The sequence below is a fragment of the Mizuhopecten yessoensis genome, unplaced genomic scaffold (assembly GCF_002113885.1).
Source record: "Mizuhopecten yessoensis strain PY_sf001 unplaced genomic scaffold, ASM211388v2 scaffold10921, whole genome shotgun sequence".
NCBI classification, from domain to species: Eukaryota; Metazoa; Mollusca; class Bivalvia; order Pectinida; family Pectinidae; genus Mizuhopecten; species Mizuhopecten yessoensis.
The window spans coordinates 275,879-291,109 of record NW_018408788.1 but is presented as its reverse complement, the minus strand read 5'-3'; the positions used below and the strand labels follow the sequence as shown (position 1 = coordinate 291,109).

The 15,231-nt window shown below is 35.2% G+C and overlaps 1 protein-coding gene across 1 annotated transcript in view; it reads right to left on the bottom strand.

Moving 5' to 3' along the window:
* The window catches only part of LOC110463678 (asparagine synthetase [glutamine-hydrolyzing]-like), a 37,399-nt gene extending 24,399 nt beyond the window's left edge, over positions 1-13,000 (bottom strand). Inside the window, exons 1-2 of the mRNA XM_021518476.1 lie at positions 12,571-13,000; positions 11,329-11,566 (exon numbers count right to left, since the gene is read on the bottom strand). Of these exons, the coding sequence (XP_021374151.1) occupies positions 11,329-11,566; positions 12,571-12,819 (487 nt within the window). The 5' untranslated portion in view covers positions 12,820-13,000. The remainder of the gene's footprint in view (positions 1-11,328; positions 11,567-12,570) is intronic.
* Positions 13,001-15,231: the final 2,231 nt, after the last annotated feature.

Here is a 15,231-nt window from a genome sequence, read left to right as displayed (position 1 = left end):
CCACTTTAAATTTAATTGCTTCAGTAACACGTTGAACATCAATATCTTGAAAATAAGGTCATGTGATGATGTTGCCTTTGGGATTTCCAAAAGCAATCACCTCTTAAATGATGCCTTAAAACATTTCTCCCTTTCCTCTTTTTTCACCCTCTTTTGTGACGCATTGTTGTAATTTTTATTAATAAGCATCCTCCAATGATGTGACTTGAGCATTTACGTGCAGAATGGCAATCGGTGAATGGGTAGTAAAGAATAGGTGCATTTTGTGCTTGTGAAATGAAGGATAATTAACAGTAGTGGGAAAACATGCACGGAGAAAAGAGACATTGTACTCCTTTTATTTTTATATATTTTTTATTCATATTAATAATAATTATTAATATATGTAGTGACTTTGTTTACTGTTATTGAATATACAATTCATCACAAAAGCTCACCAATGTTCTTGGAATATATTTGAATTTTATTTCCCAATGCGACTTTACCAACGTAAGAGTAATTTCCCTTACACAGGATTGGATAATATTTTGACACAGCGCGAATTCTTGTCAAACAGCAGCGGCAGTTGTGTCATGTTCTTAAATTGTTATATTTTCACAAATAAATACACCAGAAATAGCATGCTGTGTAGCAGAAATGTTTGATACTCATACACAGTTCACATATCTTCTCGTCTCAGAGTCACATCCGTGGTAGCAACGATGGTTTATTACCGTTATCAACCTTAGCACGATATGTCGTATTCCTTCCCGTTTGAAACATCAAAATAGAGGTTATACTTCATCACTCATACGGTTTATAAGTATGTATATGTACTTCTTCATTGTAGTTACAAAATATAAAATGCTAGACCGTACAGACAGTGCCAATGCTTGACAGTCTTACCTGGGCTACATTCGCGTATCCCGGTTGAAACGGTATGTGTGGCGCAGAAATTTTCGACGGTAAACGAACGCACTTGGATTCTTTAAGCAGAGCTAAAAATGCACAGTTTCGGAGAAAAAAAACAGTGTTTCAAGAATATTATGACCTTCTTTCATCCGTCCACTGAATTACATAACGTATCTTAAAATTTACATGTGACTTAACATTGTTTTAGAAAGAAATAACGCAAACTGGCAATAGTCAGCAATTTAGTTTCGCCCAGGTACGTCTGGACCCCTCAATCAACAGGTGCCAAATTTACCTGAAGTCAGTCTCGGTCCAGATCTGTGCCTGTCGTTTTCTTTACAGGTTCAACCGTTTCTACCGGATGCGCGAATGCACCTATGTGCTCTCTCGAATCAGAGTCACGAAAATGTAAAACTGTAAGATAGCATATTATCAATACGGCTTTTTTTAGGATTAATCATATCTATATTTGCCGAATAATTTGTTATCATTTTATCTCTCAGTTGGGAAAAAATGCATTTTGTATGTGGCTTATACATAAATCAGAAAAAATATGCAAAGTCCTTGTGATTGTTAAATATAAAAGAAACAAATGGCAAGAGTTTCGTAGTACCCCCCTAGCGCTTTCACCTCTTTAAAGGTTCATCGGGGGAACTGTTTATTTGTCTTGACAGGACAACAACACAACACCGAAAGTGATGAAGTCATGATACATTAAGTCGTCACAATACAACCTACTGAAATTGGAACTTATCATTTGCACAAGAATGTATTTGCGTATTAACAGTTAAAAATCTAAGATGGTCACTTTTTGTCTGCTGTATGTGAAGTGCCATACGTTGACGCGTTATCTTAACATGAATAAACAGTTCCCCTGATGAACGTCTAAAGGGACCACGGAACCAAACCAAAAATAGATTGTTGGTTTTTCCCTTTTGGTCAGAAGATTTGATAGGAAGGTGAATGCCTCGGGGCCTGCTGGTTGGATGTTTAGGTGGCAGAAGTTTCAAAAGTTTTATGTGTAGGTTGAACAATATATATAAATGTGAAATGTATCAAACAAAATTAAAAAAAATCAAGTCTGTTTTTGTCTGGGGGAAGTTTATTAAGTGTGTAATTTGTTGTAAGTTTTGGTCAATTTTTGGTGCCGAATTAAATACAAAATGACGGCCCCCATATAAAAAAGTTCAAATAGGTAGAATTTTTAAACTTCTTTTTACAGGTGTGTGAGATGACATCCTTCAAAATGAGGGCAGGTGAACTAGTGTGGATAACCCCATTTTAACCAGGACAGTGGTAAACGTTAACACTATCGTCTATGGAAAATCATTTGGTTCTGCGGTCGGAGGTGAAAGCGCTAGGGAGGTACTAAGAAACTCTTGTCATTTGTTTATATATATATATATATTTACTAAAAAACGTAATGAAAATGTGAATCGTAACGAATTATTTTCATCTTTAACACATGGTTAGTTAGCATGCTCTCTTCAATATTTTGTGGTAGCTGCCAACCCCTGAGCACTTCCGCCTCTATATTGCGGTATCGTAGTTATTTTAAGCCCGGTGTGGGTTTTATTTGTGTATATTAGACACCCTTACTTAAAAAAGCGTTATCAGTTGAAGTTTAACTATCCAGCTGTGTACTGAAGATATACACAGCAGACAGCTTTTGATAAAAAAAATAGTGAAAACCAGTCGAGCGTCTCTTTACCTGTAGAGCGCCATTATCTCGCTGTCAGTCAAGGTGTATACCCGTTGCACACACCACTAAACTTGGTGCAGGTAAGGCTGATACCTATTACCCTGATGTGGACGACAGCAATGACCCATGGTCACCAACAAATTTACGGGGTAAGCAGGCAAGACCTGCACGACAACAGAACCCAAGCAAGGGACGAGGGAGCCAGGTATAGGGTTCTGTCAAAACATGGTGTTAAACAGGAAATGTGTGGAACTACTCGGTAGTGAAGCGGACGTAAAACCAATCAATCAATCAATCAATCAATCAGTGAAAAGAACAGTGTGTACAATAGATGGTGGAGAGACAGGTCGCGTCAGAATGGTTGGTTCCGTTTATGTTTCCAATCCCGATCACTGGAGATCCTATTACCAGAAAGTGTTGGAGGGAGAGAGAACCCTAGGTCTCGGATTGAGGTCAATACTGACATGGATGATGAGAATTCCGCTCAGGACAGTGAAGTTATTCAAATTACACCGGTGATTGCTGCTTTGGAATTAACAAAATCAGAATGGAAACGTCAAAAGAAATTCCGTGTTTCGATGATACAGACAGGTCGTGGAATAATTAAGCGATGATTAAGAAAAAAGGACAATATAAAGAACGAAACCATGTCTGACATATTCAAAATATATAAAAGAAAGCCGAATAATTGGCTATATAATAGTGATGAGGTGGCTATAGCGCCAACATATTAGTAGTATTAAGGGGGCGCCACCGTTTCGCAATTAGCCAGCAGAATTCAATGAATTTTCACCTTATGTCACTATGTAGAGATGATTTTATGAAAATCTAAGCATTCCGATAAACTGGGGATTTTTTTGTAAAAAATACCGAAAAAATGATTTTTTGTCAAATTTAACACTTTCACATTTTTTGAGCGTGTGGCATTGTTCAAAACTATTGAAACAATAAAATAATTAAAACAAACATTGCTAATCAACCCTACAAATATTGTATCTATCATGAAATATCTACAGTATGTTACAAAAAAACATTTTTTATTGAAATTGTATGGATGAAAGTTAATAAATACAAGCTAAAGGCAAACAGGACACATAGTTTCATACAAAAAGAGTGAAAAATTGAACCAAATACACACAAAGTCTTTATAATTAATTTATTTTACATTTTACAATAATTTTGATCCTGATGAGATTTGTCTACCTTGAAAAAAATCGGAACTTTTTGCAGTGGGATAGAATTTATACAATGACACTTATTTTCTTTACTATACCAAAAACGACGGAAATAAATTAAATTACTATATTTAATTGTCAATCTACTGTTCTTTTATGGAACAAAATTACTCTCAATCATGTACACTTTGGATGTCATTCCATAGCCTGCTTACGCATGGTATATCAACATGCCAGGTACATATGTAACCATAGGCTATCGCATGGTATGCCGTTATTAGGTGCACATGCACATGCACTTGCATTTTATAGGCATCTTGATAACTCGCTCGACAACAAAAGTCGTAGCGATCAAGAGCTTGTGAACTACTGTTAGCACATGATACGTACAGGTGAGGTCGGTAAACTAAACACATCAGTCTGCATTCCGTGCGCCTCATATACGACCTTCTTGAAGTCTGATCGTATGTCAGTGTTTTCCCGTGAGTTAATTAATGTCTTTGTATCGTAAGCTTTATTTCTGAAATACGTGTGATTACACATTTCAAAGTTAAGTCTCGATATCGGGTGTTAACATATCATCATCACACACGTGTACTATTGTTTACCCGGTGTTATTATAATTTACACTACGGTAATGGAATGCCCGATACGCAATACGGAAATGACGACACGAAAATACGACAAGAAAAACATGTGTATTACGAAGGGTGGAAAGTCCTTAACAGTTATGAGAGTTACACTTGGTAGTGTGAATCCATGCGAGAAACTGTTCTCTATGGTATACAATTGCAAAAGGGTTTTTCCCTGTTGGAAATTCCCATAGCCGACTGACCTTCATTCACAGCGTCGCGAGTGATCAGCAAAATACAATTATACCGGGTCTATATGTAAAATGGTTCTATTAAGCTTATGGTTACGCGTATTAGATATAACTGATTTGTAGGAGAGTGAACTACTCTAGGAAGGTCTCATTTTCAAGACCTCGATTTGGGGAAAAGAACGTACAACGTACACCCCGATACAGATCGTCCCTATACCATACCACGGGTGATAGATGACTCTAGGTAATGTAAATATTGTCCATGTTAGTCTTTATAGGTTGTACGGGTGGACACGGGCTGGGTCTCTGACCTGCGTCCGTTCTATTGACAGAGACAATTAAATACACTTGCATTAACATCACCTTGATTTATTTATTCATACAAACCACGGAATTAGATTAGAGGGAAAGGGAACTGCCTCTTCGGTATAGGAAATATGACCTGAGCACTCTGATGTTGCAAGAAATCGCGAGAGTTTACGTGGTTTGGGGAAAAACCCACCGCTTCAATCTTTTTGGATATTGATTGCCGGTGACAAATGATACATTCTGGTGAATCCTGTACCGTAAAATTGTCCGGAGTTCAAAGTAAGTGATATTTGCTTTACTTATGTCTAAATTGAATAGTATTTGTTGTGTCGATTAACAGTAACATGTCGCAGAATGCGAAAGTTTATAGTGATTCAACACCGTTGCCAACTTGAATAATGTTATGGCTTCACACGCGCCATTAACAGATTAAACGCCGGATCTATGAGAAAACTACTTGCTAACAATGAGATTATTAGACATACGGAATAAACATCATTGCTTTTTGATATGTGTTCGTTCCCTTTAGATGGTTTGAAATTTAACCCATAGCTCTGAAATTGTAGTATTTGTATTCTGATAACGGTTGTTGATCGGTGTGTTTTTAATAATGGCCGCCATTAAGCCTTAGATTACCGATCACGGATGGGTTCATGAATGCATGTTATTCTCGGTAATTAATTAAAATATGTAATAATTTGTTTACATAATTAAAACCTGGTACATTATCATGTACATATAAAGTATTCAATCGCACTGACGATCTAGAAAAATGTATTTTTATGGCTCTTAATATTGACCAAAATTAATGCAATAGCGTGTGTTTCAACGCCCCCCTCCCCAATGAGCATCGTTTTGGATTACCCTCCGATGTGCGAGAAAAATACAGATGTTGAACAGGACAGCTGTGGTTTGATTTCCAAATTTGACATTGATTTTGTCCATCTGTCTTGATTGATGTATCTTTTCCAATTTCAGCATCCCAAAGAAGAAAAAAGGGTCCAGACTGTCAAAACCTTAACACAAATCAACAGCAGAAGAGTGTTTCATCAGATGTATGCAAAATAATATGCTTCAAAGCTTACAAGTTTAATACAAAATTCCTTACGAAAAGAATTGTACTTTTAAATCAAACAACCAGTTCATTTTTAATCGAGTTAACATTGAATTATAATACAATTTGTATATCACCACTCAAGCTTGTTACATATGTCACCTGTTAGTAATACAAAAAGCCAGTTATATTTTCATTTTAAAGTTTTTATTCAGTTGTAAACACACAATAAGTACAATGTACATGTAATGTGTGCATGGCAAGTCATGAATAAACATCCATTCACTTACTGCAGGGCTTTAAGTTGATCCTTAATAAGTATTTTCTTTGTCTCTCCAAATTACGTCTTTAGAATCTTTGATTAATTTGAATGAATATGTCAATATAATATGATTTTGACCCTCCAAACATGAAGGAAGATGTTATTTGACTTATGAAATGGTTCAACTTAGCCCTGTTCATTGTATGTATATCATACAAAATCAAGCATATGGACTTTATTATTAGACATTGGTCAATAAACTCTCATATTCTGTGAAAATATTACTTGTGCTTGTCTATTTTCCCAAAGTATATATAACTTAGCTAACACAAATGAAATAAGTAATTAGTTAAAGTGCATTGCTTTATTTTGTTAACCTACAGCAAAAGCATATAATGCAGGCTCTTGGTTCTAAATGTGATTTATATATGAAACATATTCCAACTTTCTCACATAAAAAGTAATGATACTATTGAGTAACAAAACTGACAACGCATCAATTTTGAAAGATAATAATCTGTTGCATATATGTGAACCGCAACCTTTAATCTGTTTACAAGTTTATACTTTGTTTTAAGCTCAGGACTTATTCGAACTGGATGTAGCTTCTTTAATAATTGTTCTCTTTCTAACACAGCTGACACATCTAAATCAGAAAAATTGTCTTGAAAAACACAAAAATAAAAAGTTACCAAACAAGTGCTCTTTGGAGTAAAGTCACAAAAAGCTTAAGCACTTCTTTCAAAGAGGTTGAATATCATCAATCTTTTAGGAATATATTGATGATTTAATTGATGCTGAAAAGTGTTGCTGACAACATAATAGCTGTATGGAGTGGGCTTGGTACCTGTAGAACAACATATCTGAGCTAGTGGTGCTGTCAACAGAAACACTGGTGCTGGAGCTGTCCCTGGAACAGCAAGTTTCATTTTGGTTAGCTGAAAAAGATGGAATTCAAATTTAAATCATACTGGTGCCTAATTATTTGAATACTTTGGACTTGCTATATATAGTTTCTGGAACCAGAAAAATGATACTACAATGTGTAATATTTTGGTTACAGCGAAGACATTAAATATCAAATAGACATGTCCTTTCGCAGAATCAACGCTCATTGTATGGAGTCAATCATTTTTCAATAGTCATTAAATATTGACAAAATGCTGAATATTGAAACAAGATTAAATGAAATTCAAACTTTCAATGAATTATTTTGTCCATTTTTGGGAAAGTCTGGTTTAGACAAACGTTTTTATTTTAAGCCTGATTCATAGTGCTGGGACAGAAGTTTATGTCACATTTTTTTACCACAGAATACATAGAGAAAAAAAGAGGAGCTGTGAAAATGCACCATGTGGAGTAATTGCGAATAAGTTGCACCAAAATATGTATATGATATACATATACTTGCTAATGATTGACATTTAATTCAATAAATTCATTAGAATTAGCTCCGTGCTGTAATGTAACTTGCTGTGATGTTATCAGATTTAGCTGAAATCATGTCACAGAAATCAAGAATATATTTCTGTATAAACAATATAAATGACGACAAAGGATATACATGTACGTGAAGCCAAGATGGATTTCAGGTTTGAAAAATGCCTTTGATTGTTGCCTAGAAATATAAACTTATGAAAGAGTTCTATTTTTTAGGTACATATATTAAATAACCTATTAAAAATTTCGAGAATAACATACAAAGGTAAAAGGTCAGCTGATGTTTCTGTATTTTTCTTATAAATGGTTTAAATTTAAAATGATGTAATAGGACAAAGTTACTGTTAAAAGTTAACCCTTTTAAGTCACTTCTCCCACAGGGGTTTCGTTACAAAATACACATAACGTTATGCCATACTGATATAGGTCACAGTCAACATAAACATGTAACGAACCCCTGTGCTTCTACCGTGCTATGTATGCCCTCGAAATATAGCTGCCTATAGCCAGATACGTCTTTTATCACCTCCAAAATATTAAGTTTTACATTCATTATCAGTAAATTATTTCATTAAAAAGTCTAAATCTAAATAACTATCACGGGATAAAAAGTCAGTCATATTTGACAATGATGTATCATCCGATCAGATACTTACCTGATGCTGCTTGACATAAACAGATAGGTTTGCGACATCATCACGTGTATGCATTCGTTTTCTATTGTTTTAGTCATGGTTGTTACACTGTGTACTGATCTGTCAAATCAGTGTCACACTCGGTCTCTCATCGCCTAGGTAAACAACGTGGTTATCGATAACGGAAACTTGTCTGTTGAGTCGCACGCCAGCGCAGTACAGGTAAACTGACTCCAGCGAGAGGGTCACAAGTCGTCACGGATCGGTGCACAAATACAAGAGGTGGACAATACATACGCGAGACGAGAGTGGTGTTGCCAATCCCTGTTATCTAAGTCCGTGATATAACATAAAACCGTCTTTCCGTTTTTATTTTAGCATTCGAGACGGTTATGGAATACCGATCCGGTTGAAATCTGCAAAATCTAAATATAGATCAACCGCGGACAAAAACGTGCGCATCATTATGGTACCACACGGTTCGGTTGGTGCTACAGGGTGTTGTGGGGTGGTGGTAAGGGTTATATACGAGACTGCACTCAATGACCCTGTGCCAGAAGCGGTACTCTAGAAGCCTAAATGTTGCGATTCTGTAGCTAAGATACCACCGCCCTAGCTGTCACGACCAAACGCGCCCTGACAGTGAAGGTGTATTTCTAAACTATGTACAACACATGCTGTTTTGTTGATTACAAAAAAAGCCTTTGACTTCGTTAATAGACGGAATATGTGGTACAAACTTATCAAAGAAGATATAGAAGTAAAAATGTTGAATATAATACGTCTTTGTACAGAGATGTAAAATGTTGTGTAAAATATAACAAAAACATGTCAGATTGTTTTTCAATGTAAATATGGATTATTTCAAGGAGAAATTATGTCTCTATTGTTTTCTGTGTATGTTAACAGAAGGGTGTCCTTCTATAGAGCTACAAAATATTAATTTATTTTTAATGATTTCTGCAGTCGATATGGTGTTACTGGTTGAAACTTCTTAGTGATTGCAGAAGATGTTAAGATACATTATTACTTTATACAAATAAATGGAATTTTACGGTTAATACTTCTAATACCAAGATGATGGTTTTCCGTAACGGAGGTAAATTAAGAAAAGAAGATAAGTGGTACTTTGATGGATGTGTATTAGATATTGTAGATTAATTTAATTACCTGGGAATATTAATGAATTATAATGGTAAATTTAAAAAAAAATCAACAAAAAATCGCTGAACAAGGAAGAAAAGCATTGTTTCCAGTATCAAACGTGTCTAAGAAAAAATATTTCAATGTTGACACTCAGCTTCATGTTTTCTATAAATATGTCTGTTTTATTTTAAATTATGGAGCGGAAGTTTGGGGCTTTCATAAAGCACCAGATAAATAGAAAATACATTTAAGTTTTTTTAAAAGATTATTAGAGGATTAAGAATTAAGAAGATTACCTTTGGAAATAATTAGGAAATTTAGAAATTTTAAATACTGGTAAAAATTAAAACAAACTGATAATTGTGTTAAATTAAAACAAACTGATAACTGTGTTTTACATGCATGTTATCAAGAAATGTTAGTGAATGGATGAATGGAGTAAGAAACGAACTATTTAGAATGTGAGTAGGGTACATATGGCAATATGGAGATACCTATACATCCGATTATATTATGAATATGATTAAAAGCAGAATGTGTGATATATTTAGGTAAAAATGTAAAGAAAAATTAGATTCAGCTTCTAAGTGTTCGCTGTACAAGTTTATTGACGAAAATTTCTGTTTACAACTATATAAAACAAAACCAATAGGAAATACAAATTTCATTGGATTTTTCGTATTTTTATCATCTGACAGTTATTGGGTTGAGAAGGAAAAGGCAGCGTAAGTTGAGCTCCGTGTCAAAATTTGGAGACAAACCGTTGATTTCAGCCCATTTGTCTAATTCAGCTACAGTCTGCTTGACTGACAGCGAGACAATGACGTTCTACAGGTAAAGAGACGCTCGACTGGTTTTCACTTTTTTTCTTAAAAGCTGCCAGCTGTGTATATCTTCAGTACACAGCTGAAGAGATAAACTTCAGCTGATAACGCTTTTGTAAGTAAGGGTGTCTAATATACACAAATTGACTAAACCAACACCGGGCTTAAAATAACTACGATACCGCAATATAGAAGCGGATCGAACCGGTTTCTCTAAAAAATAGACTTGATGCAAGGCAGTCCCTTAATATTCCCTATGTGGTATTTCTGAACATTTTCTTTAGGTTGGTAAGTATGGATTATGAGAAGTTCTTTTTACACAACAAATAAAATATGGAGTATTCAATCTATTTTGAGAGGGAATTCCTATGAAAGGTCATCGGGTCAGTCCCTCATCCATTACTGATCCATCCCGATAGGGAGGGATTTACTTTTAAATATAGAGGGAGGGAGGGACGGATTTTATGCAGAATCACCATTTCCTATTCATCAATTGATGTTAATTTATATAATATGAAATTAAGTGCAAGATAAGCAGAATTCATAGAAATAAGCATTTATTCAAACATCGAGTGATTCCAATATATTATCTATTTAAAGCGAACATTAAGCATGTGTACGAAAATGAATAAATTGAGAATATTGCTAATATTTTAAACATATGTTGCATTCCAAATTCATAAAAACATGGAGGAAGGAAAATAACACACTAGGAGCTGTAAAGTGATCGGGAGATGATTACTCTCAACGAAGTTATCGGGGAATTCAAATCACAGCCATTAAGGTTAAAACATACTCGATTGGTAATGGAGTATGGACAGACATCAAATATGACGAAACCAGCCCTATTGCAACAGTGTTCGTTCAGTCCTGGTGATTATCTGTATATTTCATCCGAAACATATGGTATTCTCAGATTAATAACCATATTCATGTGAATACCAAACTTTAACGACCACTCAATCGAAATTCTCGTTCCCCCGTGTGTCCTGTTGGATACAAACTAAAATATGATAATTAAATCTTGAATACGTAACCGATTAATTTTCGTATCTATGCAGGTGTACCTTTGACTTCAGAGCACGCTGATAAAAAGCCGTCCTCCTTCAGAATACGAAACAGCGGCTTGACCCCGAATGTGTCCCGGCCAAGGTACACTTTTTTGTTGGTCGTGTCTAGGAGGCAGAAAGCGAACACTCCGTCCAAATGTTTGGCCGCGAACTCTATCCCGCCCTGGGCGTATAGGTGGATAATGGACTCTCCGTCACATTTAGTGGCGTAATGGAAATCAAACTCCTGCTGTAGCTGTGTAAAGAAGATTTAAAGCGAGAAATGAAACCATAGAGCTAAACTATTCAATCGAAACATATTGCCCCAGGCATCACCGATTAGTCAATTAAGAACAAAATAGCTCTATTGGTGTATTCATGTCGATCATTGAACTGCTTTTAGTTGGCATTCATATGGCATATGAGTGCCAACTTACAGCAGTTCGGTCTTTTCATGTATGTTCCACATTTTCGGAATAGGTTTATGTAATAGAAACATCATTTATTGTTATTCAGAATTTAGTTCATACCATGTACTTATCTTATATACTTGTTAAAAGAATACAACAGCCATTAGTCCAGGAGGGTCAGGTGTATCCAACGTAACCATTATGACGTCAACAATCATCTCGTGGTTTTCATAGACTAAATGAATGCTATCTAATGGTAGGATTATAGAATACCAATACAATACGATGGTAAATATAAGACATCAACAGTATGCTTGTCTTTTGTTCATCTTTAACACGATTGCTCAATAACATTTCTTAAAACAACGCTTGTGTATGCATGAACTGCTTATAGCTGGCATTCATATGGCATATGAGTGCCAAATTAAAGCAGTTCGGTATTTATATTGACCATTTTCGGAATATTGTCATGTAATACAGACATCAGTGACACTTTTTGTTATTCAGAATTTAGTTCATACATGTACCATGTACTTATCTTACATACTTTTTAAAATAATACAACAGCAATTAGTCTAAGAGGTTCAAGCGTATCCAACGTAACCAATATGACGTCAACAATCATCTCGTGGTTTTCATAGACTACATGAGTGCTATCTGTGGTAGGATTATACATTTTATGATACCAATGCAATACGATGGTAAAAATTAGACATTAACAGTATACTTGTCTTTCGTTCATCTTAAACACGATTGCTCAAACATTTCTTAAAACAACGCTTGTGTATGCATGGAAAATAAGATTTAATAATACAGTATAAATACTCATTTAGTCGACAATTAAACTTACATTTGCGTGATTATAAATCTCTCCGTTGTAGATAAGCCAAACGTGAGGATACTGAGACACTCGCATTGGCTGCATACCATGTTGAGCGTCAAGTATAGCAAGACGATGAAATCCAAGGCAACAGGACGGGAATCGGTAAATGCTCTCTAATCGAAAAGCATCGGGTCCACGATGAGCTATTTTGAATGCCGCCTTGCAATGAGTGAAAATATCACCACTGCTACCAAACACTGCCCAAATACCACACATGTTTGCTTAACAGCTAGCCGGAACACGAATGACACACCTTACTTATTAACATTTGATGGGTATATTTGGAGTTTGCGCACTGATATCACTCACATCGACCTGGATAGTACGTGGTGGTATGGCAGGGTTAGCTGGTTATCACTGAATATCCATGATACACCACTCATAATGTATTTCACGTAGCTCGCAATGTTAGGGTGAGGAAAATGTCCGTTCAAGTGAGAAGATTTATGTATGTATGCTTTACAGTACGTTACGCATAAAGGACTTTGAACCACAATCAAAGGTATCACACGATGAATTCAAGGACTTAAGTCAACAATTTTCGCGCTCAGGAAATTACATGAAAGCTATTTTCTGTCATCATTATATTGGAAATATATAGAGGTTATATGCCACTGGTTTTAAATAGAAAACATCAACCAGGAAGACGATGTGCTCCCGATTAAAGAGACATGTCGTTAAAAACATCATTTCCTTTATTCAATGGTTTGTGTCGTCGGCACTGCCAGTTCTGTTTTCTTGCTATCCCCATATGTATAGCCAAATCCGAATGTCAAGTGTGACCAGTCGATTGTTACGGAAAGCTTAAATAAAATATAGATCCAGGTGACGATTTCAAAACGAGGCAGTTTCATTTATAAACACAACAATGTGGCAAGGGAGGCCAAGAGTGGGGAGGAATTAGGATAATCTCTAATCGGTCTTTGAAAGCCGAAGGAAAATAAATTATCTTAGTACGTGTTGCAACTGATAAAAACACCTTAGCTATACTTATTCATGTTCAAATGAACAGGACCAGGGACATTTAAAATGTTGGTCGGACGCTCGAAGAATACTGTGTTCTTAAAGTAATTATACATTTTTATAAATATATTTCAGCTTAATCAGGCCATCATTTTCCATGATGAGATACAACTGATATATTTATGTAGTATTTGCAATAAAAGGTATTAAAAAATAACCTCACCGTCACTTTTTGTATTGGCATTCATCATCTGAGTGTATATGTAAACACAGATATATGCCTAAATGATTTTGAAACAAATTCATAATATTACACGAAATAGCACATTAATACTAAATATATCTTAACAACCAATCTGTTCAACTTTGTTTCAATTCAAACAAGCATGTGCCTGTAATACCTTCTTGTTGCTTAGAATACATTGTAGTAATTTAAAATCAATACTCATTGTGCAGGAACATCAAAGTAAGGTCAGGTAAAACATAGACCAGGTGATAATTGACCATAGACCTGACTTTATTTGAAATAAGCGCATTCAATCATGAAATGTTTGATTGTAAATGGCTGATGTCATGGATGACAACAAGGCATAGAATGTTACTATATGTATATGTGACGTAGATACGGCATATGCGCAGTCGGGAGAGGACAACTTCCTCTCTGTTATCATGTTAAGTACATACAGGAAATTACCCTCTATGATAAAATTTAAGTTTGCATTAATTATGTAATATATACGTGAATATTAATATTCTTTGTACCAATTTCAACATTTTAGTTTCTTTCTGCGTGAAGTCTTCTTTTAGTTTTCTTTTGAGTTTTTAGGACAAAAATGATCATTACGGATCAACAAACGAATCCTGACCGAGAGGTGACTGACGTAAACACGCGAGAAAATTCTGAGAGAGGATTGAAAATGAAAAATGTGTTCCTATTAAGTACGACTGTGATGTGTTTTTGCAGATAGCCGGGAGATTGAGAAATAAGTATCTTTTACAATCCTATAATTATTACTCTATAACAAGAACGATACATCAGAGAACAAAATATTTAAAAAGGTATAACACTGAATCGAAATGAGATTGTGTTTTACCAATATTTTGAAGTAACTGAAAGATCGGATTGTTCATAGCGAGCGCTTTTTGTATCGTACGCGTGGTATATATATAGTTCAAGCAAAAAGCTGTATATAGTAACAAAAACGAAACTACAATACTATGCGATCTTTTTTCTTTACATCGTCCAGAACGGACTTTAAAAATTGCGACGCTATGATTGGTTATTAATAGATCAGAAGCTGAACAATCGCCGTTTAACATCTCTGTGGGAATAAACAAATATGTTTCAAATCGTATTTACGTGAACTTTGCAAACGTATTCGTTATGGTTTCTATCTTAAAACGGGTTTAAAAATTAAAGTTGTCGACGTTTTTGACAAATCAGGTCTCACAATAAAAATATTTGCGGTTTGAAAATGGCGGGCTCCAAAATTTGCCACATTCTGATTGGTTAATAAAAAACGGAACAGAAAAGCTTCACCGGGAAGCCTGCAATACCTAACGCAAGAGTATATATCCGATATCAAATGATCAACAACAGTTTGGAGTAACTTTTACCAGTTTTGACCACATCACAGACAAGTTTCATGTTTGACTCAAAGGTCA